Source organism: Pelmatolapia mariae, linkage group LG7 (assembly GCF_036321145.2).
Source record: "Pelmatolapia mariae isolate MD_Pm_ZW linkage group LG7, Pm_UMD_F_2, whole genome shotgun sequence".
Lineage (NCBI taxonomy): Eukaryota > Metazoa > Chordata > Actinopteri > Cichliformes > Cichlidae > Pelmatolapia > Pelmatolapia mariae.
Genome location: NC_086233.1, coordinates 29,826,672 through 29,852,783, shown reverse-complemented (window position 1 = coordinate 29,852,783; position 26,112 = coordinate 29,826,672). Strand labels below are relative to the sequence as shown.

Here is a 26,112-nt window from a genome sequence, read left to right as displayed (position 1 = left end):
TACTATTTCTTAACGACACACACAACCATTAACTGATCCCTGGTCTCCTTACTGTTCCTTACTGTGGATCTTGCTCACCGTTTCTCTCATCAAGTTCACTGAATGAACTTGAATGACCCTAACTGTCCCATTACATTTTTTCATCCCATAAAAAGTTCTTGTGCCCATGTTAGTCAGTGGTTTGCCTGCTTATATATCCCACTACTCCGCACTCTCAAAATGTGAACACAGAGGTTCTCCCTGTGACCCTCCCTCTCCACCACACCTGATCCAAATTTAATGTTGACCAGTTAGCTGAACTTGGTGACTGCCCCTGATGTAAAACGAGTTTGACATCCCTGGACTAATCCGTCTGTACAACGTCAATCTAAATTACGGGCAACACCTGAACGCATCACTGTCTGGTGCAGGTGGGCACTTTGAGGTACCTCAGAGAAAACAGAAATAACATTAAGCTAGCAAGAGTTCGCAAGGTCGCTCGTGTGGATAGTCACAGATAAATAAGGAATTAGTTCGGACCTGGACCTGGTTTTAAAAAGTTGAGAGTTCCTGGTGTTCTGACAGTGCCATTTACAAGCCAAACAGAAGATAAACGTCGTTGCACTCAGATTCTGAATGTCTAAACTACCAGGAAATGCAGGTGTATCGCTGCTCGGCGACAAGTCCCTGGAGTTCTACCGGGACCCGGTGAGCTTCTGCCAGCAGAGGATCGAAAAACACCGGAGCAGAATGTTTCTCTGCCGCCTAATGAACAGACCGACAGCCTTTATCTGCTCCGTGCAAGGGATGAGAGAGCTGCTGTGTGGTATAGTGTTTGAACACTTTCTCTTATACGACACATAGTTAAACTTTGCTTCCACAGTCAAAGGGATATATGGAAAGAAATTTCCTCGAGTAGTCCATGGGAGAGACTCGGGATAGTATTGGGGGAAAATATTATTATTATAGAAGTATAATTGTTTTTACCTTTACAAATGCTTTAAATACTTGCACTCATATTATATTGCACACTTTAAATGAGGATAGGCCTATTCAGTGACCAAAATATACCAAGAGACAGAGAGAAAATAGGGTTGTTGTTTTTTTTAAAAAGCGTTAATGTTAACACACTGTATTTATTTGTGATTTCGATTTTTTTAATACATGACTTACTGGACATTAAAGGTTTATAATTTAAATTTTAAAGCACATGCTAGCGGTAGGAATTTGTGTAAACAAATTTAGTCCCCTAAATACAAATATCTCCAACCTTAATTTAATCGTTTCTTCCTCTCACATTTAAACAGTTTAAATATCCCATGGCATGATCTATTCAACTTATGCATCGCGATGTGATGATATTTTTGTTATGCTGTAAAATAGGAATGAGATCACAGATGCACTCATGAGGAAAAGCAGAGATTTTCCATGCATGTCCCGCTCTGTGTTTAGTACAAATGAACCAAAGTGTGACGTTTGATTGAAGAGTATGCAGTGATGTTATGTGATGTGTTTCAGAGAAGTCCAGTTTGTTTCTTAAGGATCCAACTGACTTGATGACAAACATGTATGGTGACACCATTGTTACTACTAATGGTAAACACTCACACACATACAAGATGGCCCACACTTAAAGTACATTCAATTTGAGTATCTATTTTCCCTTCCCTACTCCACATGCTTTAAATACAAGCAAAAAACTTTGCAAACAGTGACTTGCATTGGTATATTTTAGGTGAGGAGGCATGCCTTCTCCGCCTGTCACTTACCAGCCTCTTTACAGGAAGCTGTTTGGGATCGTGGAGTGATTATATCGCAAGGTAATCATAATATTGTTACAACAGTAATTCATGTATTTAATAGCTGGGGGATGCCTCTGACTGAAGTTTGGGTTGTGGCGGCAGAAATAATTGCATAGATATATGTGACGCAACTGCAAACCTTTCACTGCTGCAGCAGTTGAAATGTGTCCATCCATGTCAAAGGTTTCTCTTGCAAGAGCTGAGTGCCTGTTTGTTTGAGAAACAACAGTTCTTTACAAAAACAGTTGTACTTTTACTTAAGACTAAAATATGTCTGTGCTTGTGTGTTTGTGTCTGTGTAGTGTATGTGAGCGCTGTTTGAAGGACCTCTCTGTCAGGTAACACTTACACCAGTTATATCCACACATATTTACCTTTTTCACGGATATATTTATATGTATTAATGTAGCTCAAAGAATACAATGAGATTTACAACAAGTATTGTTTCACAGTCCGAATAACTAAAAAAAGATACTCTTTGATAAGCAAGAGTAAAGTTAGGTCCATAAGTATTTTTACTGTGTGCGTAGTCCTTTATTTCAGAGGCTCAAAATTAATCCGACAAATTACTTACAAGCAGTTTCATGGCCAGGTGAGACATGTTCCCTTGTTATTTCATGTTGTTTTCATGACTAACAGAACATCTGAAATTTTGAATTTACATTTGAGCTTTTCACTGGAAGTGTCAATAGGATGTTTAAAGAGATGTGAATGTAAGTGAAGGGGGCCATCATTAGGGTTAAAAAAAACAACATAAATCTATCAAAGTGATAGCAAAAATGTTAAGATCAAAAACTTCAAGATTGTCTAAATCAACAATCTAGCACTTTATTAATAAGGATCGCACAGCTCAGCTACACTAAGAGATCTTAAAAAAGAACTAAGGTGTAGCATCACAGATTCTTACCTTGTTTAAGAAAAAAATCACTTAAGAAATAAGAAATCTGTAGAAGATAGGTGTATCAGTCTCATGTGTGCAATCAGTGGATGCCATCATGAATATAAATACAGAGGGTTCACCATAAGGTGCAAACCACTGGTTACACTCAGGAACAAGAAGATCAAAGTAGAGTTTGCCAGAAAACTAAAAGAGCCTGTACAGTTCTAGGGAAAAAAGTCTTTGGACAGATGAAATCCAGATTAACTTGAAGGGAAGAGGAAATTATAGAGAAGGAGAGAAACATCTCCTGATCTGAAGGAGACATCACCTGTCAACATGGTGGAGATGATGTTGTGGCACGGGCATGAATGGCTGCCAGTGTAACCAGGTCACTCGTGTTTATTGATGATGTTTATAGAAGGAGCAGGATGAATTGTGAAGGGCACAGAGCAATGATGCAGAACTGATCAGACAGCGCTTTACAGTACAAATAGATAATTACTCAAAGCCAATTGCAAAAGCAACTCAAGAGTTTATCAAGGCCAAGTCACTGAAAGAAAAAGAAAGGAAGAAGAATCCTTGTAATAAAAAATATGTTAGTGTATCCGATTATTTTAGCCTCTGAAAATGGGAGACTGTGTGTAAAAATGTCTGCAATAACTAAACAAGTAACCGCCTTGAACCCCTTGAAGTAAAGCTGAAGGTCTGCACTTCAGTCACATCTTGATTGTTTCACTACAAACACACTGTGCTGATGTACAGATACAGTGTACACCGCCCACCGCAGATGTAATTCACACAACCACAATGACAATATTTTGTCCAAACACACCCATCCTAACTGTGAAACCAAAGCTGTGAAGATGAATATCACCATGTGAAAAAAGTACAGAAGATTTTTTTTTTTAATGTAGTTGATAGGACACAAAATATAAACGTCCAATTTTTATAATATTCCTGCAGATGTTGGTTTTTATTATTTTCATACATACATATACAGCTTTATGATGTGTTTCTATCAGTATTTCTTGAAGTCACTTGCTTAAATTACAGTCACCATGTTTTGGGGTTTGGCCGCCCTCCCTGAGCCTGGTTCTGCTGGAGGTTTCTTCCTGTTAAATGGGAGTTTTTCCTTCCCACTGTCACCAAAGCACTTGCTCATAAGGGCTCATCTGATCGTTCAGTTCTCTGTTGTATTACTGTAGGGTCTACCTTACAATATAGAGGCACCTTGAGGCAACTGTTATCGTGTTTTGGCGCTGTATAAATAAGTTGAATTGAGTAATTTAATTGAATAAACTCATCAATGTGTCTCTGATTGTATACTTGTGTGTGTCTGTGTAGTGGTCAGCCAGAGTGTGTATACACTGTTTTTAAGTCTTTGGGGACAGAGCTGGTGTTGGGCCTTTTTCTGAACGTATGAGCTGAGGAGCAGCCTGAACTTTTCCAGGAAATCAGTCAGCTGTGCACCCAGCACTGGCATGGTAGGGCCATACAGATAAATCATACACACACACACACACACACACACAAAAACCCTCATGCTAATTTTGTATTTTAATTTTTTTGCAGCCTTTTGCATTGATGTTCTTTCTGCAACTTATTTTTATTTAAATATAACACTAAGAAGTGATCAATCTTAACACCTCTGGTAATGTTAAAACATGACAATTTTTTCTTTTGTCTTTTTTTGGCAACTTCAGGTTTTGTGCAATAGACTATTGCAACATCTCCAACTTCCTCTTTCATTCTGGGACCGCACACATTCATCTTTGTGTTTCTGACTCTTTTGTTCTGCGCCTTCTGCCCTCCTCCCCCTCCCCCTGCAGGCCTGATCTCTGCTCCAGTAAATGTGAAGGTTCCTATGTGGTCGTCGGGTTTCTCCATTGCCCTCGATGCCAGGAACAAACTGATGGACATCATCAAAGATAAACTGGAGAATGACAAAGAGGGGTGAGACTGCACACACCTCAGTTCATCTGCCACTGCTGCTTTCACAAAAACGAGTTTTTCTCAATTAAATAGTTACATTTCTATCCTGATTGTTTGTGCATGTTTTATATCAAGACAGATATGTTTTATATGTTTTGTATTCCACTTTCTGTTCCTCTTGTGTCTGAATAATGCTACACAAATAAACTTGACTTGACTGAAGTTAAATGATGTATAAATCTCTCCTTTCAAACATAAATCAGACTCTAGTGGAGGCCTTGGGTCTATACTGATGCTCTGATTTGTATAAGTGGCCCTTGATTAAGGATCCTTTCTCTTTCTTTTCTGTCTCTGCGGCCCTCTCCAGTTTTGTTGGCTCTCTCGGTTCTTTGCCCCTGCCTGACTCAAGTTCTGCAGCCCAGCACCTCCTGTTGTTCATTTCAGCGCTGATCCCGAAAGCCCTGGCATCACTGCTCACCTCCTTCACATTGGCACTCGGTGGGAATGGACAGGTACACAAATACAGGAGAAGAGTTTACAATAAAAAGAGAGAACGTTGGTGTTACCCAACTTGTTATATCTTTTTGTAAAGGCAGTGATTATTGTTCTTTCACGTTTATTCAACAACTGCAGGAAAAGCAGCCATAAATGCGCAGGAGGAATCCACGGTAGTAAACAGGCCAGTCACAAAAGCTGTAGATAGCATTGACGCAACATTTAGCTACTTTTCCAGGGAGGTGTGTGTCAGGTCAGGCATAGCATATAGTGTACGTTACAGTGTAGTGTTTCAGAAGGGTTTCTGGTTACAGTGTTCCTACGGCGTAGATTTAACACTGAAGTATAAAATCCCCGTTAAGCTGATTGTCTTAGTGCCTCATAAAATACTAACAGTGATCAAAACAAGCCGGTGTTAGGGTAGAAATGGAGTCCACCAATCACACTGTCAAGAAGGACTCAAAAATGCTCAACATACTCAAAAATGCAGTTTACACAGGGACAAAAAAACAAACCTGAAGCTAAGGTTAGCCAGCTAGCTGCGATGTTTGGTAGCCATTTGTACACATCAACATGCAGTGGTCTAAGGAGCTTAGAAAGAAAACGTCTGGACTTCTTTAAGTTTCCTTGAAGAGGTTTCACCTCTCATCCGAGAAGCTTCTTCAATTCTGAAGAGCTAAAGAAGCTTCATGGTGGCCATCCACCATGCCACCATGGCATTACCTGATTACTTTAATTTTTTTTTTAAAGACACAAAAAACTAAAAGATTCAAACCTGTCGTCCCACACCTCTAATTTTGAGCTTTACCAGTGTAACTCAAACGTCAGCATCAGCAGGACTTCAGATTCATGTAGGCTCTATATTTAAAATGTTTCAGTTTTCAGTAAAAATCTTTGTGCTCTAAACTACAGCTCGTCGTCTCTGTCTCCATGTTCAGGAGGAAGCCCGTCGTCAAGCAGCAGAAGACCCTGATTACCTGCGCCGGGTGCTGCTGGAGGTGCAGAGGCTATGGCCTCCTTTCATTGGTGGACGCAGAATAGCTGATCAGGTAGTTTTTATGTAAATTTCAGTGAATGAGCCAGTGCTCCTCATCTAGCACAATTATACCGTGGGTAATGTCTTAAAAGTGAAAGAGAATGAAGATTTTAATTTTGTATCCATGTCAAACACGTCTGATTTTTCCACCACTCATCTGGTCAGTTAGAAAACTTATTAAATCTTTTTGCAGAATCTATTTAGTTCTATTCAGAGGTCCAAAGTTTATGAGTGCGGAAGTGAACATCATCATGAGAATATTTAACAACTGAAAAAATACAACCCTGCAGCAGTAATGACTTAAATTGGGAACTTATTGGTTAGTCTGGTGACTTAGCCTTTAGGGTAATGACTAATCTTTGGGGCAGATTGTTTACTGTTGCGGATTGTTGCATTTTTAAAAAGCCTAGTCATTGTCAGATGACCAGTGGTTTCAGTGGATTGCATTTTGGCAAATCCTTTTCCTGTTTTTGGTCCACATGAACTCTTCACCTGCATGAAACCAAAGCCTGCTCAGACGTCACCGGTCAGCACAATTTGAACTTCAATAAAAACTTGCTGAATTCAAAGGAAATAAATCCAGCAGCATGTGAACAGGTTGCTATTGAAATACCTCCCAGCAAACCTGTGTTTTCAGATATTTTATGGTTTGTATTTGTGTTTATAATTTTAATCCTGAGGTAGAAGTAGTTGTAGTAAGCATTAGTTGTTTTGTCTTGCTCTGCCTTCCTCTAGATGGCGACAGCTGACTGTAGATGAAAGACTTTTCTAAGAGCGTTGTCTGTGTATGCTGTCCTGCAGAAGGACTTAGTAAATAAATATTGTATATCTTCAAATGCAGTAATTCAACTTTACAGTCGTTTTGAGACTTCTTCTGTTCTCTCACAGTAGCAGTCAGTGTTAGTGAAAGTCCTCTTGAAACCTTTATTTGAGTGCTTTTACAACTACAGCAGTGAAGGTTCGCCCAACTGTGAGGTTTACCACAGGTTTACCACTCCACGTGTCAGTTATTATAATATCTTAAAGTTTGTTTAATTGTATTATTATTTTTCTTTTCCCCCTGTTTGCTGTGCATGGTCCGTTGGTTCTCATGTGATTATGTAAACTGATATTTTGTAGGTGTGTTTGCTGGGAAAAGTCTAGTAAAATGTAATCTGTACACTGATCAGACATCTGTCTGATAGTCAAAGCCCACGTCGACTCGACTTACCGCCTACTGACTGGCGTGCTGCTTTTACCCCAAGGATGGGGCATTCAACAGCGTGTCCGCCTCCTCCCTCCGTGGCAGTCTTTGAACCCTGTGACTTCAGCAAACAGGCTTATGCAACAGTCCAATCAGAGACATTGATCTCTCTCTGTGATCGATTTCCTCCGCTTCCCCTCCGGAAGGAAGCGAGTGTGGGAGGGGACGGGGGTGCCAGTGTTTTCGAGTGGGGGTAAAGTGAACTGGTGATGCTCTGAAGCGGAGTGGAAAGTTTTGTCACTCCTGTGAAACATACCAGTGCACCATTCTTGCCAGCCTCGGTGGTTTATACAGAGATATAAATAAGATAAACACAAATGCACGAGCAAGACTTACAGGACTGGGCGCTAGAATATCTACAGTGACTCGAGCAGCTGTGAGAATATTTGTATACTTAAAGATACTCCAGCTAAAGTTTGAAAAGCAGTACTTTGAAGACAACTGGCTGTTAATAATGACATATTGCCAGTGCCATAGCTGATGCCCTGCCAGAAAATGCGAGAGGCAAGTGCTGTGCCTGCTCTGAAAGGACTGATGAGATGTTTATGTGTGCAGGGAAGTGTGTAGGAGAATGAGTGGTCATTAGTATTCACAATCAGGTGGAAAAAAGTGGATCCTCCCATCAGGTGGAACTAAGATATGCAGTGGTGTTTTACAACCTGTGTGCAAGAGTGAATGAGAGAAAGGGGAGGGGGGAGAAAGAATGAAACCAGCACCAAGTGCTGAGGCATTTCTCAATGAGAAGAGGGAGAATGAAAGAGATTTGTAAAAGATTTTCCACTCCACCAGAGAGAGGCAGAGAGAAAAATGAGTGTGCACAGGAAAGAGAAACAGTGATCATGTTCTCCGGCAGTCCATTAGTGCGGCTGCTAATGGATGTAGTGAAAAAGGTGATTTAAAAGGGCAACAATTGGTCTTTTTGCCCCAAGGTGGCTCTTTTCACCAGGGCTTAATGGAAAACCGGGCCCGGGATATTTTGTTTAAAATTGAGTTTTTATTCAGAATTAAAAGTGGGGCCTATTCACTGTGGTTTAAAAGGGTTTTTAACCCTTTCCCCTTTTTGCCAAATGTTGTCTTTATGGGGGAAAGAGTCAAAAGTTTCTTTCTTACAATTGTGCCATTTTCACTGCAGGTCAGGTGCATATGTACACATGTAAAATGCAGTGTAAAGTAACACAAGTGTTCAGTAAAAGACCAGGAAAGCATTTCAAAGCCAAGTTTGTTACCCACATGATATTTAATAATATGATAATAATGTGAATATGTCTCTCTGTATGTTTGTGTAGGACTCCACGCTCATGGGGTTTCATGTTCCTAAAGATTTTGGTGTGATTTATATCAGCCATGCCGTCCATCGAGACCCGGAGGTGTTTCAGGAGCCTGATGCCTTCCTGCCAGAGAGATGGAGCGGAAGGTGAGGATCTTTTCTCTTTTTCTCTCATTCTTTTATTTTATTTTCTAGTTGTCAAGGAGTGTTATCGTGGTAGTAGAATTTCAAACTCGATGTCGACACCTTGGAAATACTTGATACCATTGTCAATACTATGGGGAAAAATAGAGTCATTACAAAACAGAGATTAGAACAATGCAAACAATAACATCAATGACAACACGATTTTTTAAGTTGTCTGATATGGTGCAAAAAATTGCATCACTAATGCAAAGTGTAGATATGACAAATATTTAAAGATTGTAAAAAGGTAGTGAAAAAAAAACCCAACACATAAACACAAAAGGACGAGGGGCAGCGAGGTAGTGCCGCGCTTCTGGTGACTACCATATTTTTGTTGCTGATGAAATAGAGCAGTTAAAGTAGACTGCTACTGTTTCTGTGTAGTTGCTGATGAACTTTTCTCACATTCAATCTGCTGACTGACTTTAAGAGAAAAATAACACTTTTCAAACCCAAATAATTATGTTATCCTGTAAAACTTATGCTGTCTATTAAAACTACAGTCAGGGAAATTAGATAATGTTTTGCTACCTACTCCAACATTAATGTTATCGTTTTATTATTTAGTTGTAACTGCTAACTAAGTAGTAACTGGTCAACTGCTAATAGTTAAACAGCAAATGTTAATGTACGTGCCAGCCAGGTAAACATTTATGATAACGGTTTAATACTTCAGTGCTGATGAAACGGGAGCTCTACTGACCTCTCAAAATTCCTCATAGAGTGTGAAAGTACAGCAGTGCAGTGTGAAGTTGTGTGTCAACTGGAGGACACGAGGAGAGCACTAATGGTAACAGTACTGTTGCAAACGAGTATATAATCCAACAGTAATTTTGAGGACCAGTTAGTATCTTTTCCTTTCTTTTTTGACAACACTATTATCAAGTTAACAGCTCTTTACAGATATAGACCAAAGTGTCTTTGGCATCCTAGCACCAATGAAGAGGAGTATTGTACAAGAACATGAAAAAGCAAGAGGGTTAAAACGAAGGTTTCTAGTCATTCCCAGCATCACCGAAAGTCGCAAACCATGCAGTATTTAGTCATTAATGTCTTTAGAAAAAGCAATCAATTATGCCTATAACTTCAGCCTTGAAAAGGTAATGTATCAGTCTTTCAGGGAAAAACATTATCAATCAAGGCTTTCCCACAGACTTAAAATATATGAGTTGTGCCTCAAATGAGGTGTTAATTTCATGGGCTTTTTTTTTTCAAACATAGGTTTTCTTGATGTTGCTGGATTGACCTGCACATTAAATAAATGTGACCGACACACAGCCAAAGAGTAGAAAATTGTAAACTGACAAAATAGCTTCAAGAACGGACAGGACTTTGTGGACCAATGGAAAAAATGGTAAAATTTAAAAAAATGGTGATTTTTTGTTTTTTTGTTTGTTATTCTGAAAATTTCTTAGATCAAGCAAGAAGGAAGCAAATCTGTTTATACTCCCTTACTGATACATACTTACAAACACGCACGCCACATTTGCACACTCAAACACAATCAGCATTAGAAAGAGTAAGTGGGAGGAAGCTTTTAGTGCTGTGACACATCAGGGATCGAGGAAATGCGTCACAAAAAGATATTTTAAAAAAACACAAAGAAAAAGATAAAAGAATAAATAATAGAGCATTTTCGTATAGTTATTTATAAGGCACTCGATAAAATCTGAAAAGAAAGAATTATAGTAATGGACCCTGCTTTGAGGCATGCCACAAAGCAAAAATGATTCAGGAATAGTTTGAGTAAAATGAGTTGAGTTAAATGGACTTCCAATTAGTAGATGATCTGCTCTACCTATCGAGCTTCAGCCACCCCAAACGCCAGCTGAGTCCAATTGAGCATCTGTGGGATGTGCAGGACAAACAAATATGATCCACAGAGTATGGGCTCAAAATGTGGTCATAAATATTTTGTACTTGTAAATCAGTTTTGTACTTGTAAATCAGGATTTGTACATACAAATGTGTGTGTGTGTGAAAAAGATTTGTATGTGTAAAAAAGATTTGTGTGTGCGTAAAAAAGATTTGTGTGTGGACTTTGCCAAAAAAAACCCTGCAAGTTACACGTACGAATTTTGACCCTATTTTTCTTCCTTTCATCTGATTTGCCAATGTCATGTCAATCACAAATGTAATAATCCAATCAGAGAACAGATGGGTTTGGCTGTCGGAGGGGCACTTTTTTGAACTGCAGGTCCTTGAAGGGTAATACATTTTGAATTTGGAGGATCTCTATATAAATATCCGATAGCAGCTAGCTAACTTTCAGCAGCTGTTGAAAGGATAAAGTTGTGGTATGTCAGTGGTTAGAAATACCATCATTACTTTAGGATTAGTTTAACACAAAGGGACCATTGCTGTGAGTCACACTGCGCAGCATAAAGGTCCTTTCACATCAGATGCAGGATGTGCTGCTAATGCTAACTGCTAACTAAAAGCTAAGGATCCAAAATTTGTTGCGCTGGCTGCTGGGCTCTGTGGGTTTTTGCAGCAGCTCTACCTGTACTAGATGCACCTGCTCCTTGTCGTTTCTATCTCTGACTTTATGTCCTCTACAAGAGTTTCGTTTTATTTTTGCTAGTTCTTCAAATGTTCAATAAAAACATGTATGCTAATTGATAACGAAGAAAGCTTTGTAATGAAGACTGTCATTTCCAAAACACTGCCCGCCCGCGGTCCGCAGCGCTGTTGAAAAGGCTGTGGAAGTCCCTGTATTAAGCACGTAGACCTGTGACACAAAAATCACCAAACTCAGACGACCACAGACTGTTTTCCTTCGTGGTGATGAAGGAAAACGCTGGGTTGGCATGTAAAAGGGCATTTATTCCCTTCAAAGACCTGCAGTTCAAAAAAAGCGCCCCTCCGACAGCCAAACCCATCTGTTCTCTGATTGGATTGTTACATTTGTGATTGACATGACATTGACCAATCAGATGAAAGGAAGAAAAATAGGGTCAAAATTCGTACGTGTAACTTGCAGGGGTTTTTTTGGCTAAGTCCACACACAAATCTTTTTTACGCACACACAAATTCTTTTTTACACATACAAATCTTTTTTACGCACACACAAATTCTTTTTACACATACAAATCCTGATTTACAAGTACAAAATATTTATGACCTCATTTTGAGCCCATAACAGAGGCCCCAACTCAGAGCTTACAGGACTGTAAAGGATCTGTTGCTAACATCTTGGTGCCAGATAGCACAGCCTACTCTCAGGGGTCTGGTGGAGTCCATGCTTTGATGGGTCAGGGCTGTTTTGGGAGTGGGACCAACACACGGTTAGGCAGGTGGTCATAATGTTATACCTGATGGGTGCACATATGGCAAATATAATGCTATTCACAATTTACATGTCCCCAAAATGCTTTAGCTTCATTATATAATGGCCAAATGGCTTGCTGCGCAGGCAGGGTGAATACCTGTATTGTCTATTATTTTTTGTGTAATGTAAGGTTTTCAGTTCAGCACCTTGTAAAAACTATCTCGGTGTTGGGTTCTTCACCCTGTTGGAAATGCACCCTACCATATTGTTCAGTCTTTATAGCACAGTATTATGCTTAGAAGTATGAACAGCTGAAGAGGTTCTGAAACTGTTGATGATGTGACTAAATGACAAAGTTATACTGTATTAACATAGGCACTGATAATGGATTACTAATTGCAGCAGGTACCACACAATAACTTCCTGTTTCAATGATAACTGTAAGAATAGCTGAGGGGGTTTAGGCCACATTTGCTGCGGTCAGACTAAAATACACAGTTTTACTGGATAGAAATGCACTCTTAAAATAGATGACAGCAAGATTTAATCAATAGTCTGTTCTACAACTTGTTTTATGACCGCAAAGCGGAAAAGAGTGCTGGTTAGTACTTTATATACATACGCCCACGTCTTTACTATAGCAACCAATGCAGATAGATAACAGCGCCTGAGCACACAAGTCTGACTGCATCGCTTTTACATGTACTTGCTCAGACTGTCTGCTGGGAAAGTAAAAAAAAAAAAGCCTTCTGAATACAAAAGGAGATGCATAAAGACTCTCTGTCTGTTACCTGCTCTGGTAAAATGAAACCCGAGCTGGCTCATTCTCTCAGACAGCCATTCATCTGTTCATTCACTTCCTTCATTCAAGTGTTTATTGTCATTCATGCTCTCTCTCTCATGTGACAGAAAGTGGAGAAAACAAATCTATGAATGTATGTGTGTAGGAAGGAAGCTGCTGCCATGGAAACTGGTCACCTGTCAGTATCTTCACCAATAGGGATTCCCCTGTGTGTATTTCTGTGAGTGTGTGTCTGTGTGTAGAGTGGGGGGAGAAGCTTTTTTCTCTCCCATGATGCCCTTGGATAGAGTGTGATGGGTTACAGAAAAATGAGTCAGAGAAGCTCCCATCCTTTTTGCGATGAAACAGTAATAATGTTGCATTTCTTATATATACTGCATATATTTACTTTATTTACTTTTTTGTTGAGCAGAGAAATCTACTGCCATCAGTTGTCATTTTTGAAGGTGTGTATAGAGACCTCTTCTTCACTCTTATCTTGTTAAAACTAACCTAATTACGTGTTAACTTTTATTTTAAACCAGATAAAACCATCACACCAAATGAAGCAATCTAATGTTACAGTTGGCAGTTTGGAGTTTCTCTCTTTGAGCTGATCCATTATCTTCCGATTGGTTTGAAAAATGAAAGCAGAAGAAATAGCCGGAAAAGCTCAGGAGGAATTGATGGTGCTGAATTCAACAGTCACAGTGCGAGCTGTAGTCAGGTTACGGCATTGGATTTCAGAGGGGTTTGCATTTACAGCATAGATTAACTCTCTCAGGTATTAAAGTAGAAGGTACTTTCTGCCTTTTCCCAAGGGGTCGTCACACCAGACGATTCCACATATTTGGTTTGGTACAGATTTTATGCCAGACGCCCCTCTTAATGCAGCCCTTCCATTTATCAGAGCTGGGAACCAGCACAGGGAGCACCCCCTGAGGCTGGGTTTGTGCTTCTTTCTGGTCTCGAACTGGGGGTCTTCCATCTGTGAAGTAAGGAGACACAGATGGAAGATGGTACACAAACTCAAAAAAGAAATTATCCTAAAACAGCTTAATAACTTAAGACATAGATCCAACTAGATACTTATAGCGCAAAAAAAAAAGAGTCAAAAATCTGTTCAGTCTGCCTAACAGGCAGATACTTTTAGCCTGGAAATAGACACCATTTTAAATACTCTGAAGTGTGTGAACAGCGCACTCAGCTGAGAAGAGAAATCTATGAATGAATAGATGGCATGCTTTGTGTCTGCGTTTGTGAGCATCAGGTAAAATGGTGCAGGGTTAAGGAGTGAGTCAGAGGAGATTTTCCTTGAGATAGTATGATGTAAAAGAAAACTCTAGAAAAGTCATTAATAAGAAACTGCACAAAAAAAACAAAAGACAAAGATGAAACGTGGAGTGTAGGCGCTAGAAGTTTGACTATACCTCGATTAAAGGTGTGAGTCATCCACATTAAGAAGATGTGTGTATTTGTATGGATGATTCTGGTCACCTTTTTGATATTTCTTACTGTCAGTAAATTTTATTGAACCCTGAGAAGCGATCTATGTGACCAAAGCTGATATATCTTTCATCCTTGCTGTGCAAACCTCTGCTGCCTGTCTTTGCTTGTCTTTATTTTTCATTTATCACCGTGTTTGTTTCCCTTTCCTCCCAACTGTTCCTGTCTCTGGTTTTCCATCTGCCAATCTTCCTGGTGACCGGTTTCCTGTCTCTCTTGATAGTTGCCCAGCTCATTTTCTTGCCACCTGGCTGTTTAATTTAATGACTGCAGTCCCATTACATAACAAGCCCACCTACAATCACCACAGTTTCATCTGTTTATTTATTTTTTTTTTTTGCGCAGTAGCTGAGTGTATTATCTACCGTGTGTATTCCCGTTCATACTCGTCGTATATTGTGTATGTGTGCTTTTCCTGTTGGAGGCAAATATTGGAGCTGGCAAGTTAACATCCTATCAGCTCAACGCCCACACAGACTCTGGCCCTAGATAAGTGAATCAGAAATGCTACCAAGCACAGATAAAAATCTTAGCTATTGCAGTGGGCTGTGTTGCTAGTTTCACATAAATCCGAGAATAGGGACTTTTCTTCTTGTCTCCAAAAATAGTGAGAGACATCTTTTTTTAATTTGAAATAGAAATTTTCTGAAATTTCTGTGTTTGCATACGTCAGCCACTGTATGAATTCTTAGAAACGACACAAACCAGTCACAGTTCATAAAGATAATGCCAGGAGTTTGTCATAGTCTAGTTGAAGTATAACAGTTTTGATAATAGGCTTTACATTTTAAAATAATAGACTGCATATAAATAACACATAGAATTCAAGATGCCGCCCATTAGTTTGTGCACTAGTGTTCCTAAGCCTCAAGTTTGGCACGTGAGCTAGGCTATAGACTCACACTCCACTTTCTTAGGTGCATTGCTAGTACTGTGTTGGACTACTTTTGCTTTCAGAGCTGCTTTAATTCTTCATGGCGTAGATGCAACAAGGTGCTGGAAACATTCCTCAGAGATTTTGGTCCATGTTGACATGATAGTTTTACACAGTTGCTGCAGATTTGTCAGCTGCGCATCCATGATGTGACCCTCCCGTTCCACCACATCCCAAAGGTTCTCTATTGGATTGAGATGTGTTGGAAGCCATTTGAGTACAGTAATTGCATTGTCATGTTATCGAGCTGGAAACAGCCATCAGAAGATGGGTGTGTTGTGGTCATAAAGGGATGGACATTAAACAATGCTCAGTTAGTATTAAGGTGCGCAAAGTGTGCTAAAATAATATCCCCCACACCACCAGCCCGAACTGTTGCTGTTTACAGTCTTCTGTTGTCCAGTTTTGGTGAGCTTGTGTGAACTGTAGCCTACGTTTACTGTTCTTAGCCAACAGGAGTAGCACCTGTCATGGTCTTCTTCTGCTGTTGCAAGGTTTGATGTATTGTGTGTTGAGTGGTAATTTGAGTTACTGTTGCCTTCCCTGTCAGCTCAAACCAGTCTGGCCATTCTCCTCTGACCTCTGGCGTCAATAAGGCAGAGAACCATTGCTCTGCCTTCTTGGATTGGATATTTTCATTTTTGGTCCATTCTCTGTAAACCCTAGAGATGGTTATGTGGGAAAATCCCAGTAGATCATCAGTTTCTGAAATCCTCAGACCAGCCCATCTGGTGCCAACGACCATCCTACTTTCTAAGTCACTTAAATCACCTTTCTTCCTCATTGTGATTCTCACTTAGAACTTCAGCAGGTCATTAATGCTGTTAATATTTGTGTTAATAAGCAGTTGAACAGGTGTACCTAATGAAGTGACTGGTGAGTGCAACTTTGATGTAGGGGGTTTTTTTTGCCATTGAACTTTAAATGCAACAAGATGCAAATGAAAATAAATGATGTGAGTTTTTAAGTGATTTGCAGCTATTTGTTCGTCCTCTTCCCTATCTAATAATTAATCTGATGATGCCCTCTTGGCCTCAGTCATGATCTCTCACAGAGCTTTCTCATTATACTTTATTGCAGAAAAATGAATTATACTTCACACAAGAGTATACTGCTCTGATTCACTTCCTATCCACTCAACATATTTGATATAGCATTACGATGGAGTGCTTGGTAAGACTTCCTTTCCCTTCCTATAGTGTACGCCGCACATCTTACTGTTTCAGGATGTACCTAATAGTACATTAAACCATTAGTCAGATGCTAGCGAGAACACTAATAATAACACTTCTCTAACACACAAACCATCTGACACAGTGGACCCAGACTATACGCACCACTAATGCTTCCTGTTTGCCTTTAATCAGAGCTCAGGTTTCAGGAAGACAGGATCCATTAGAGGCAAGACACGGCCTGCATCAGATGGATATTGAGTAATGGTTGGAAAGGACCTGCTTTCTTAAGTATATTTTTAGGAAATATTAGAAAGCAGGCATGATGGAGTAAAGTTGGGTCCCTGATTTTTGTTCATTTGTCTTGTGGAACTTCATTCTAAGCTGCACTCTTGGTTGGTTTCCTTTGAGGTCTAATTTATTTGCCTTTTGTGCCAAAGAGAGAGGGGTCAGCTGGATTGATCGAGAATTCTGGGTGTTTTGTATGATGCATTGTAGAGTTTTTGATGATGAGCAGCACCGTGCAGCAATGCTCTCCTTATTCTTTGTACACATTTTTTCTTCACCCAGCCAAGAGCTACAAAGCCAATTTTCATAAAACTTGGTGCAGAGGTGGAGTGTGGGCAAAAGAAGAGCCCACAGAGAAGCTGCAGTTCATTGTCTTTAAAAGTGAGAGATAAGAGAATTGGCTTTGGTGGAAGACCTGCTTTGTCTTAGTGCCCTTTTTGTTGTCATTAGTAAAGTGAAACATAAAGTGAAACAATGACCTGAAAAAAGCAGTCAGGGTGTTTTAGTTTGAACAACTAACTTAAAAAATACTTTGTATTGACAAAAAAATCTACAGGATACATCTCTGGTTGGTCTATATCAGATTTAAATATGGTCATATGCCATGCTGTGAATTTCTTATGGATGAAACACAACTTTAAATGGCTATTTTTTTTTTTTAAACAACCTCAAATACCATTTGGGATAAGTTTGCATAACGTGCATCTTTTTTTTAAATCATTTTTTCAAGATATACCTTTTGATTGACGTTTGTGAAGTCTGTTCAAGATAGATTATTGATTGATTTTTGCATCTCTGATTTGTCTACCCTATGCAAAATTTAATTGTAGCTCTTGTGTTTTGCATATGCAGGAACGAAGGCCATGAGCACTTCCTGTGTTCCTTTGGCAACGGGCCCAGGAGCTGCATCGGAGCTAAACTTACCAACGTCTTTCTGAAGGTGACCTTCACACACAAGCGTGACAAAGAATACATCGACACACACTCTTTAATTATCACTGTAAAAGTGACTTCTTTAACATAAAAGGTTTTTTATGTGGGTTCTGGGTTGTTGTTTTTTTACTTCCTCTCTGAGACTCTGGTGCATTTAATGGCTTGTTGAAAGATTTGTGGTCTCTGAGCCTCAGCTCTGCATTTTATATTTTGGGCTTCTGGGTTACATTTGGAGGGAAATCGGCTGAAAGGTCGATGGAAAGTTTACTTGCAATGGATTTATCCTCTTTAGAGACAGAGCAAGCGATGCAGCTAATCAGATGTGAAGTAAGGTCTCAGTTGAGCGAAATATTACTGATGTGAGATTGAGGCATCCAGTTAGGTTGTCCATAGTTGTCCCCAATAATTTGACTAACAAAACTAATATCTTTCAAAAAAAAAAATTGACAAGAAGTTCTTAATTTAGATTTTCACACTCTGGATGCTGAACATCAGCAATATAATTTCTACATGTTGTGTAAACAAGTCTTAAAAGTTTGGTTAAATTAGTTAAAGAGTTATCATTAAATGTAAAAACAGAAACTTCATAATCCTCTTAAAAAGATATTTGTGTTTGCCCGCAGTCAAACAAAAATTCAGTGTCTTGTTTGGGGTTTTTTTGGGAATATGTAGGCCATATGCGTTAAAACGTTATGCAAACCACAGAGATACGGCACCTATAACAGCATCTTTACTAAAGCTTTCCTGCACTGAGATCTGATTCGAGCTTCTCATGTCAATCCTTTAATGCAAAAACAGCTAAGAGTGAACCTGTTTACTGCATCTGTGTTAAGTGTGATTAAAGGGTTCAGTTATTGTTGTATGTTTATATATCATTTTAACTGTAATTAATTGTGTATGTAAATGGGGGAGGGGGGGTGTAAACTAACCATATCTGTCATTTGTAAAGAGGTTGCTATTTGTAGCGGTTACAGTAATAGCTTAAGCTAGTAAACTGACAGATGCTGTTATTGTTCAAAGTTAGAGGAAATATAACGTAAATGAAAGGTGTGAGTCAGAACAGAGAAACAGAGGATAATGCTACCTTGTGCATAGCAGTTTATCAAGCTACTTTGATAAGCTGCTCCTTAATGACAAGGGGTCACCACAGCAAGTTGCTCCACATGCAAAGTTGGCAAAGTTTTATGTTGGATCTCCTTTCTGACGCAATTCAAAAGCCAGACTGCTTCAAGATGATAGAAAGGTAGCAGTAGCTTAAATACCTGCTTGCTCCAACTAATGTGTATTGAACACACAACACATTGAACTTTGCTGTCTGCTGAGAACAAGAAACTGTGGCTATGGTCCACGTGTGCTCAGAGAAATTGGACAATAAAAGATTAGAAAAATGATATCTGGTTAATGAATCTTAACTTCTGCTACAACATTTGGATGGTAGGGTCAGAATTTGGCCTAAACAAGATGAAAGCATGGATCCATCCTGCCTTCTGTCTATGGTTCAGTCTGTTTTCTTGGCGCACTTTGAGCCCATTAGCACCAATTGAGTAATTTTAAAAATGTAACAGCTGGCCGTGCACATCCCTTTTTGACCACAGTGTACCCATCTCCTAATGGCTTTCAACCCAGTTTTTAGAATCTGCAGCAACTGTGTGATGCTGTCATGTCAATATTGACCAAATTTTCTGATAAATGTTTCCAGCACCTTGTTGAATCTATGCCACGAAGAATTCATGCAGTTCTGAAGGCAAAAGAAGGTCCAACCCTATACTAGCAAGGACCACAAGTTACAATATAGACATCATGACATATATATGAAGACGTGAAACCAGTGATTGAGCCCGCAAAGTTACCAATAAAGAGTCCACTGAGATTGCATGCCATGTGAGCAGAAAGGTAGGTTTCTAATTGACTGATATGTAACTGGCCTTTTTCCTTGGGTAATCAAAGAACCCCCTGCTGGCCATTAGACATTAGAGTCCAGGTTTGCGGCACTTCTGGATTGGCTTCATTGTTTTGGGGGTTTTTTTAGACCTGGTGGCCACATCTTTCTTTTATAGCCTACAGTTTAACACAGAGTTAGCAGAGCTTTATTAGCAGAACAGGTCAACTACTTTACCTTTCTGTGAAGTGCACTGGGAAAAACGCTCACAGCGAGCCAGCTGTGGATGACAGCTGCGGCTCAACTGATTGTGGCTGTGCAACCCCCCCAACACACATGCCCACACACACACAGTGGAAAAACCACTCAGAGAAGGAAACCATCCCCCAACCATTCAGTAAATAGAGCACTGCTCATGGGAATGACGAAATGCTTGGCTGTCTGTGTGTTTATTAGATATACCAGAGGGAAAGATCGGGCACTGACTGTCCCCTTTTAACCACCTCACAATCCCAAAGGCATATTCACCATAGCTGCCGTTGCCTATATACTGGGCACACGCATATACACACACACACACACACGCAGCCCATTAAAGCCATGAGAACAAGACAGGTGTGTTACAGGTGTGACAACAGGAAGCAAAGAGATTTAATTTCCCATGTGGGGGCATTCCTTCTAGAAAGAGGAGTGCACGTAAATAAACGTGTGCGTATGTGTTGTCAGCTTGACACTGGAAAGTCAAAGCGGTGACACCAAGTCAAGAACAAATGCTGTGAGCCAGTGGATTTCCAGGAAATATTACAGACTTTCAGTCGTCACTGATTTACAGATTTACCTGTGACCAGCTTTGTTTTTAGGCGGTGGTAGATGAAAGCAGGCTTCTTATTTCTGCATATTTGCCAAAGATTTGGTTGAAATGGCTACAGATTTTATCCAGTAGGTCATTTGATAACATTAGCACCATGAGTTTTTATGTATTACAATGTTTCTTTTCAAAACAAGAGTCCTGTTAAATTACTCATAAATATGAATTAAATGTTTCGATGGCCATGAAAAGCCTAGCTGCATGCATGCATGCCTCAGGAAAAAAAAATCCCCTTGCTCACAAGACAACAACGCTTGCTTGTGTACAAGACTTTGAAGTAAAGGAGCGTTTTTGTTCTTGTATTGCTCTGTCATATATTAGTGTGACTGTAATAACTCAGTCTGGATTCTCAGAGCACTGTTAGAACAGTGTTTCAGTTTTTTCTAAACCTCCTCAAAAGAGGTACTCAGATGCTAACATTACCACAATGAAGGACACACAGGAATATCTTCCACACACCCAGGAAAAGCAGAGCATATATGTGTGATTAGTATTTAACTATATCTGTACAAAATGTAGTTGGCTAATGAATCTACTTAGACTAAAATCTACTAAAACTAATTAGTTAAACTAGTTCACCTACTCAGTTTATTTTTAATTAAACAATCAGGATGTGATTGATGTGCAGGCTTTCAGCTTTATTTCAAGGGGTTTAAAAGTAAGTATTGCATTAACTGTTTAGGAATTACAGCGATTTTTATAGATATAATCGCCCATTTTCAGAGGCTGAAAACTTATTGTGCAATTGACTGATCGGCATTTTCATGGACATTTGAGCCTTGGAGTTGTTTAACTTGCATTTGGTAGCTGTTTGCAATATAAAATCTAAAAGTATATCGAATGCAAGTAAAGGATGAAAAGCAAACATATCAAAGTGATAGCAAAAATTTCAGGAGTGGCTAAAAACCAAAAAAGAAAAAGTGCTTCAGTGAAAGACCACAGAAGACAACTGATGTGGATGATCACAGAATTATTTTCATGGTTGAGAAAAACTGCTTCACAACACCTCACCAAGTGAGGAACCCTCTTGGGCAGCGGTCCCCAACCTTTTTGTGCCATGGACCAGTTTAATGTCAGACAATATTTTCAGGGGCCGGCCTTTAAGGTGTCACGGATAAATACAACAAAATAAAATGATATCACCAAGACAAAAACTGTGGTATTTTGTAAATATAATAATAAATGCGAATTCACTGTGTAATTAGGTAACTTTATTAGCAGCGTCCTCCTGAAATGCGCCAACAACATTAAGAGTAACATCCTCCTCTCTGCCCCTTAATGCTCTCTGGTTGCTATGGTAACACGTAAATATTTCTTTCAAAATAAGACACACAACTACAACACAGGAAAAGATCCAGGGTAACCGAGTTAATGGTAAAAACCATGAAAACCATAAATTTCACACCCGAGCCTCAGCCCAGTACCAAACGACTCACAGACCAGTACCGGTCCATGGCCCGGGGGTTGGGGACCGCTGCTCTTGAGGAGGCAGGTGCATCATTGTCAAAGTCTATAACCAACCAACAAACAAAAATATTAGACTTTGCCAGTAAACATCTAAAAGAGCAAGCACATTTCTGGAAAAAAAGAAAAATCTTTGGATGGGTGACAGGGCTTATATTTTGCATTTTATTGTTAGCCAGTGGGCAGCAGTCTCCCAAGGTCAAGAGCTGTCCTGTTTTCTTCACTGAGGAACAGTGAAGAAAACAGGATAGGAAAGACATGAGAGCAGAGAAAAGGAAAGGAAATGAGAGGGTTATCGCAGCTGTCCACATCCACTGAGCCAGATAAGTGACAAACGCTAAGTATATTATTGAACCTCGGCTGGTAGATTACATTCACTAAGACATCATTTATATGTTTTTGTTCTCAGATTATTTAACAGTAAAAACAGCAAGATACATGGGGGTGTTAATGCACGCTATCTAAAATGCAACAGTGAGGGATGACTCAACCCTGCACTCACACTTATGAGTCACTGAAAATGTTGGGTGTGATTGAGTGGAGCTCAGGTGTAGTTCAAAGCAGTTTAATGTCTCTCCTCGTTCGGCTATTGTCCCTCTTCAGCAGGACAGTTATTGTTTCAAATTGGATTACTCATCATAGATAATCAGTTGCTTGTTTTGGATTATTTACGATTGTCATGATTTGTCTCTGTCTCTGGAGATATTGATATATTTGGCCACAGTAGTGAATACACAAAGTAGAATTACCACCTCTCTGATACTTAAAAAAATGAAAAAGTGTTAAATGCAGATGCTTAAGAATTTATGTAGCTTATTAAAGCTGTATAGATGTAGAACTCGGAATAGATCGCACAGGTATTCTCTTCCTGTTTTACTATTTACACTTTTATATATTTAATTTACATTTATAAAAATTATTCTACTTTTGATGTGTACAGTTTTAATAAAATTTCTTTTTTTTTTACTTTACTGGATATTTTTAAGTACATTCTAAATTAAATGACACAGACTGGCATCCATAGCAATGAGCAGCGTTGCCTCTTAGTTTAGAGAGGACTGAAACAGTGTTTGATGCTGCTTCACAACACAAATGTACACTATATTTTTACTGCTTTTATTTTGCTGCTCAAACAGAATCTTCCCTTATCTCAGTTTTTAAGTTGTTAATCCTGTCTTTAAATAGTTAATTATGATAAATTTATAACTGTCAGTGTGAGCTATCTGCTTTGCTTTAATAAGGCATGTGTTTGATTACATCTCTTACCGTGCTTAATTACAGAAAAGATCAGACTGGCAGATTAAAGTACATCTGCTTGGCTTTCAGCAGGGTGACCATTTGCACACACACACACACACACACACACACACACACACACACACACACACACACACACACACACACACACACACACACAGAAGGATGAGGGCATGACCAGAGTAAAAAGTAGACTGCAGGGATCTAGGTCAGAGATGTGACTCATCGCCTCACTTCATCCTTCCCCCTGTCGTCCTCACTACCCACCCCCACTCTCATAATTCTCCCTTCATTCCCTCTCCTCTCCTCTCCGTTACTCCCTTGATCCTTCCCCGTTCATTCATCCTCCCCCTCACCAGGAAAATCTTCATTCATAAAGTGGAGAGACGCAGGGGAAATATGTGTTGGTTAGACAGGTCCATGGCTGAGGATAAGCCAGTAAGGAGTGTTGTCTATGACATCACCAGTTCTGAGCTCTCAGTGCTCTCACTAGAATAAAATAGAATAGAATAGAATTTATATGGGGAAAATGAAATAGAATAGAGAATGGAAAGTAATGCTTAATAATATAGAATAATAGACTATTCTATTCTAATAGAATAGAATGTAGAATTATGTAGAATAGAAGAAAATAGACATTATAGAGTAGAATAGAATAAAATAGATTAGAATAGGAATATATATAATTACATGAAAAAAGTAATAGAATTGAATACAAGAGAATAGAATTATGTGAAATGTTATGAAACAGTAGAAAAAACATAATAAAATAGAAAGTAATGAAATAGAATAGAATAAATACAACAAATACAATACAATAGAATGATGGGGTATTGGAGGGAAAGCAAAGAAAATCTAGACGAACTGAACAGAAGTGAAAATTGAAATACAGTAAAATAGAAAATAATACAAATAGCACAAAAAGTAATTAAACAAAATAGAATAGAGTTATTTGGAAAATAATAAAATAGAGTAATAGAATGGAATAATAGTGATATATAGAACAGAATGATGACTAGAACAGAATATATTGAATGAGTGAAAGAGAAGGGAATACAAAGGAGTGACACTGAGAGAAATGATATGGAATGAAATAAAGGTCTTCTCTTCAAATTATGCAAATTTCTGTGTTGCTCAAAGGAAAATGTGTTTCTAACTGTACGATTTTGTGTCTGAATGTAAGCATTGTTGATTCCAGGTCTAAAGGACCAAATGTTCCATTACAGCTTGCCTGGTAAAAGTTGTTGCATTGCTATTTTCAAACCTGGAAAGGAACATACAAAAACAGGCTTGAAGTGATGTGGAGGCTGTAGCTTTGCAAGTTGGAGACTTATTCAGCATTGGTGGATGCTCTAGGTCTGCCAAGTGCCTTCAGTTTTAACATTTTGTTTTCGCTCGGCTGTAAAATAGAAAATTGTCACTTACACCCATGCAGCTCTTCACTCTACATAAGTTTCGTTTATGTAAAATGGAGCAAGCACAACCAGAAAACAGTATTTTTGTGTTTCGCTGCCAGGAAGCGTGCGTGTACCTGTTAAACAACTTTGACTGGTGTTTGGACCCTCCAGTGCAGAACCTCGAGTACAAATGGCTGCCCGTGTCTCGCCCTGCCAACCCCCCCGCCGTCACCTTTACCCAGCGGGATCACACCCTATCTGGCAGAAGTGACACCAGCTAGGGATGCACAGTATGCTCCATGATGCACCTAAAAACTCTACTAAAAGTCAAACATGTCTGTGCAGAAAACGCTGGAGAATATCTTAAGACACGCCGAGGGAAGCCAGCAAACTGTGAGGCTTTCCCCCTCCCCGCTGTATATAATACAGTAATCATCCCGGGGAAAGCCGGAGAGAGTGCTGGTTTCACTCTGTCTGTTCCTCTGCCAGATATTCTGCAGCTTTCCTTGATGACTGCAATGGGAGACGAGATAAATGAGTCATTCTTCAGTTGTTGACTCTGAAACTGCTAAACGGATGTTTGTGTTCTGCCTTTTTTTAATGAGTAATTTGCAACATTTTAAAAACATTGACCAGATTTTTGCCGAGAAAATCTTTATATGAACACTGCCTCTTGCTTAAAATTCTCTTGTGCTCATTTCTGTGTTTGTATATATGAGAGCAGAACGTGAAAAAGCTAAAAAAAAAAAATCCATCCAGGGGGGACACGTGCACGGATGAAAATCGAGGTAAACCCTCAGATTCCATCACTGACTGCAAACCTGTCTCCCCCACCACCACCACCTAGCAACCACCAGTGCTTAGCAACAGTTCGTCATACCGACTTGCCTCCTTTTAGTATGCAAGTCTCACACGCGCACACATACACACACTAACCTGGTTATTTTTGAAAGCGTTCACTTGGCACGCCATCTGAATTCCATGTAAATGACGCCAGAAGGCAATTCAGAGCACGCGTCTGAATTTTAAGCACCATGAATGATTTGAGTCATAAATGGAAACGATTCTGTGCCTCCTACATTTATAAGAATCAGTTTAATGTCATATTTATTAATGTGCAGCTGAAGTACACATGCATCATATTGTGCTGTATCACTTAGATGCCTTGTTGTTTCTTGCATTTTGCCGTTTTTATGTTATCGTAAGGTTTGACATAGGATTCATGCAATGTTCTGAATATCTGAATGTTATCTTATTGGCTGAAAAAAACTTTACAATTTAATTCTTGTAGTATTTTTATGCATTAAATTAGTAAATATTAGTAATTTATTTTTCTGACCTCAAGATTTTAGGTTTTACTGTGCAGTGATTTTCCACAGGATGGTTCTAAGAGGTCATCAAGCAAAAAAAGGTGATAGGGAAAAGACTGTTTACAGGCCAGTATTTTTAAAAGCATTTTGAAGTGTATTAAAAATACATACAGTTACAGTTAAAATGTCCCAATTTAAAAACAAGTTATTAATGCTGTAATTTATGAAGTGT

At 39.2% G+C, this 26,112-nt stretch overlaps 1 protein-coding gene across 1 annotated transcript; it reads left to right on the top strand.

Moving 5' to 3' along the window:
- Positions 1-470: 470 nt before the first annotated feature.
- Positions 471-26,112, top strand: LOC134632167 (putative cytochrome P450 120). Its single transcript, XM_063480815.1, is given in 11 exon segments — positions 471-805; positions 1,498-1,575; positions 1,715-1,799; positions 2,084-2,119; positions 4,006-4,145; positions 4,491-4,614; positions 4,961-5,105; positions 6,027-6,137; positions 8,654-8,781; positions 17,625-17,712; positions 24,690-26,112. Coding segments are annotated over 11 exon segments (1,287 nt in total). The 5' UTR covers positions 471-615; the 3' UTR covers positions 24,852-26,112.